The sequence below is a fragment of the Equus asinus genome, chromosome 20 (assembly GCF_041296235.1).
Source record: "Equus asinus isolate D_3611 breed Donkey chromosome 20, EquAss-T2T_v2, whole genome shotgun sequence".
NCBI lineage: Eukaryota > Metazoa > Chordata > Mammalia > Perissodactyla > Equidae > Equus > Equus asinus.
Window position 1 is genome coordinate 20,198,079 of NC_091809.1, and position 4,152 is coordinate 20,202,230.

At 38.1% G+C, this 4,152-nt stretch overlaps 1 protein-coding gene across 1 annotated transcript; it reads left to right on the plus strand.

The window, feature by feature from the left end:
- Positions 1-403: 403 nt before the first annotated feature.
- On the plus strand, positions 404-1,574 carry LOC106823672 (olfactory receptor 7D4-like). Its single transcript, XM_014829490.3, has one exon. The coding sequence runs from the start codon at positions 553-555 to the stop codon at positions 1,489-1,491; it is 939 nt and encodes a 312-aa protein (XP_014684976.1). The 5' UTR covers positions 404-552; the 3' UTR covers positions 1,492-1,574.
- The last annotated feature ends 2,578 nt before the right edge of the window (positions 1,575-4,152 follow it).

The window sequence follows — 4,152 nt, forward strand, 5'->3', positions numbered from 1 at the left end:
AGCCACCAAAGCAGAGTGCATGAACTTAACTACTGTGCCACCAGGTCGGCCCCAGTAACCACATTTTTAGAAAGAAAAATTATAAGACACAAGAAGGTTCACTGTGACATCAATTGGAAGCATCAGGTCACAGTATTAAGGTTGTTCGAATTGCAAATCCATGTCTTAATCACTATTATAGAGTTATTAGAATGAAGGAAATATGGACATTACCAAAGAAAAGATCTTAACGGTGTTCAACTAAGAGTCATATCAAAGAAGAAATTAATTTATGTCTATAGATTTGAATAAGAGAATTAGAACCAGTGAGTAGGAGAAAAAGAGAGAGAGAGAGAGATTTCTGCTAAATGAAAGAAACTGAGTGATCACACACATTTAAAATGGAAATGGGCTACCAATTGAATGAGTGAGTTACTCTTATTGGAAAGACTCAGGAGAGGGTGAATTTATCCATCAAAACATGGAATCAAGAGGCGCTGACTAGCTGAGGTTCCAACTGAATGATCATTGCACCTTGGTTTTGCCTCCTTCTCCAGAAGACACACCAGCTACATGGAATCAGGAAACCACACCGAAGTCTCAGAATTCCTCCTCTTGGGTCTCTCAGAGGATCCTGAACTGCAGCCCCTGCTCTTTGGAGTGTTCCTGTCCATGTACCTGATCACTGTGCTTGGGAACCTGCTCATAATCCTAGTCATCGGCACTGACTCCCACCTCCACACCCCCATGTACTTCTTCCTCTCCAATCTGTCATTCATAGACATCTGCTTCATCTCCACCACCATCCCAAAGATGCTAGTGAACATCCAGACACAGAGCAAAGACATTTCCTACATGGGATGTCTCACTCAAGTGTGTTTTCTTACAATTTTTGTTGGACTGGACAATTTCCTCCTGACCGTGATGGCCTATGACCGGTTTGTGGCCATATGCCACCCCCTGCACTACACAGTGATCATGAACCCACGCCTTTGTGGCCTCCTGGTTCTGATATCTTGGCTCATCATTTTCTGGATATCCTTGATTCATATTCTGTTAATAATGAGGTTGACATTCTGTATAGGCACAGAAATTCCACATTTCTTCTGTGAACTGGCTCAGGTTCTCAAATTAGCCCGCTCTGACACTCTAATTAATAACATCTTTTTGTATGTGACAACTGCCCTGCTGTGTGTGTTTCCTCTCACTGGAATCCTCTTTTCCTACGCTCATATTGTCTCCTCCTTAATGAAGATGAATTCTACTGAGGGAAAGTATAAAGCATTTTCCACCTGTGGGTCACACCTTTCAGTGGTCTCCTTATTCTATGGAACAGGCCTAGGGGTTTACCTGAGTTCTGCTGTGATCCATTCTTCCCAGAGAAACTCAATCGCCTCAGTGATGTATACCGTGGTCACCCCCATGCTGAACCCCTTCATCTACAGCCTGAGGAACAAGGATGTTAAGAGAGCCCTGGGAAGGCCCCTCAGCAGAGCAGCCTCTTGTCTGTGATGGGTCACTGGCCTTAGAATTTAGTGGACATTGTGGGCCCCAAAGCAAATGTTGAGACTTTAAATCTCCTGGTTCTTTTTCTGCTCTAAAAGAAATGTTTGATTTCTTCAATTCCCAAATTAAACTTTTATTTGTTTGTATTAGTTTCTCCTCAACAACCTCCTCAGTAGGGTCTTTTTGACTTTTCTTGCTTATTCTCTGTCCATAAAATTCCATGTTTGGTCCCCTTTTTTCATCGATTCTTAAGATTTCTAACTTTAGATTTAAAGCACTTGTCATATCAAGTGCTGATGTGGTTTCTCCAAAAATTGTCCTCTCAAATGTTGATGTTCTTCACCTTCCTTTGGTTGTGGGTTTGTTTTTCCAGAACAAATGGAGTGAAAATTATACTGCAGTCACACAAGCACTTACCACATCAGGACTGTGCTTATTTCTTTACATGTATGACTTATTTCATCTTGAAAATATTTCTTTCAGGTATTTTCTCACATTCACCATGCTATGCAAAAGAAGAAACTGAGATTGAGTTGGGTTCTAACCTGGGTAGCTGACACTGACTTTGCTATCCTATTTTTCATAGGAAAAGTGATGAGATTTTCAACTTCAAAGTAAGAATGTAGATTTAAAAGCTGGTTTGTTCAGATGATTCCTAGTACTATACCAGGTAGAATAACTCTGAGGTGTTACTTCATTCTTTATGATCCTTCCTTTCCTCCTTTACTTCTCTTATTTGACCTTCATTTCCCATTACTGCAATTTTGAGATACATCCTCTAAAATCCTAAAACATGTAATAATCAATACAATTGAATCACATGTGTTTTCTCAAGTGCTTTAACTTTTTTTCTGGTATTATAGAGGTGCCAACACACACATGTGTTGAAGGTGTTGATAACTTAACTCATTTTTTGAGAAGAATGTTGATAGAATTGAGTCTTCAGGAAAAGATGGAGTAGTAAATGCTGTTAATGTTCCTCACATGTTCTCCAGGATTCTCTTACCATCTCCTTTGCATGACTGCCAATGGCCAGCAGAGACTGGACCTGCTTTTCCCCCATGTAGTGGCAGAAGTGACACTGAATTATGCCACATCAGAGACAGCTCTTGAGGGAGAGGTGTGGGGTATGCCATCTCCTTCACTTTTTACTTGGGACAATTCTGAGGGTGAATTTTGTATCATTTTCCAGAGTTTCCCTACAGGATGAAACTCTGCTCATTTCCTGTTGCAACTGACTTAATGCAAGCTTTATTGGACATATTTGCTTTCCTGTGTCCACTTCTCCTGTCTCCCATCCATTTGTTGCTCCTTCCAGTAAAGAGCTTGCACATTATTCCTTGGCTTAGCCTCTGCTTCTGTGGGAACCAAAACTAATGAAGGTGATAAAGGCTCTGATGTATCAAGAAATTACTATGAAAGTATTTAGAGATTTTGAGAGAAAAAAGAAACTAATTATTGGATACATGATAAGGATTGCAAAATTACTCAAAATTATAATTTTCTAGAGATGAAAGACCTATTTGATGAGACTTCAATTCACATTCATTCCATGAATTTAATACAACGTGCATTTATTGTCTACTGTGTCCAAATTAAGGAGGGGACCAGAAAGACACAAATGATTACAATAGAGAGGGGTGAGCACGATAATATTTGTGTGTAATAGATCTCAAGAAAAACACAGATAAAAGTTCTCAAGTCACCTTGAGTAATTCCAGGAAAAACTCTTTAGACATTTACTTTTTAACATTTTTATTGAGGTATAATTTTCATATGTGAAATTCACCCATGATAATGTAAATTCAGTGATTTTAGTGCATTTATGGAGTTATGCAATTATTATCACAATCCAGTTTTAGAATATGTCTATCACCTCAAAAAGTACCCTTGTGTCCATTTGCAGTTAATTCACATTACCACCTCAGCCCTAGGAAGCCACTTATCGCTTACTGTGTTCATAAATTTCCTTCTTTCTAAATATTTTATATAAATGGAATCATACAATATATGGTCCTTTTATCTGGCTTCTTCTACTTAGCATATGTTTTTAAGGCTCATCTATGTGGAAGTATTTATAAATATTTTGTTCCTTTTGATTTTGGAATAATATTCTATTGTATATATATACCACATTTTGGTTATTCAGTTACGGCTTGATGGACATTTGGATATTTCCAGTTTGAGGTTATTATGAATAATGCTGCTATAAACATTTGTGCATGTGTCTCTTTGTTGACATGCATTTTCCTTTCTCTTTAGTAGATACCTTGGAGTGCAATTACTGTCCTTTATGGTAAATTCATGTTTAACTTTTTAAGAAACTTTCAAACTATTTTCCAAAGTAGTTGCTCCAGTTTACATTCCCCTAGGAAAGCATGAATGTTCTAGTTTTCTCACACATTCACCACCACTTGCGATTCAGGAAAATATTCTAATAGGAGAATATGTGTGACGGTTGAAGAACAAATAATGAGTAGAAACCTTATGGGAGAGTATATTTGGGAGACATTCAAGAGACATACAAGAATGAGACATATGAAACTTACGACTGAGATAGTGGAAGTGACATTGGATATGTAGATGGAGGACAGACCATTGAGAGTCTAATCTGACATACTAAGGATTTTATAAGCAATTGAGAATAAAAGCCATGCTGTGATCATT

Excerpts from the sequence above, each read along its gene's own strand:
- LOC106823672 (XM_014829490.3), top strand. The coding sequence starts at position 553 with ATGGAATCAGGAAACCACACCGAAGTCTCAGAATTCCTCCTCTTGGGT.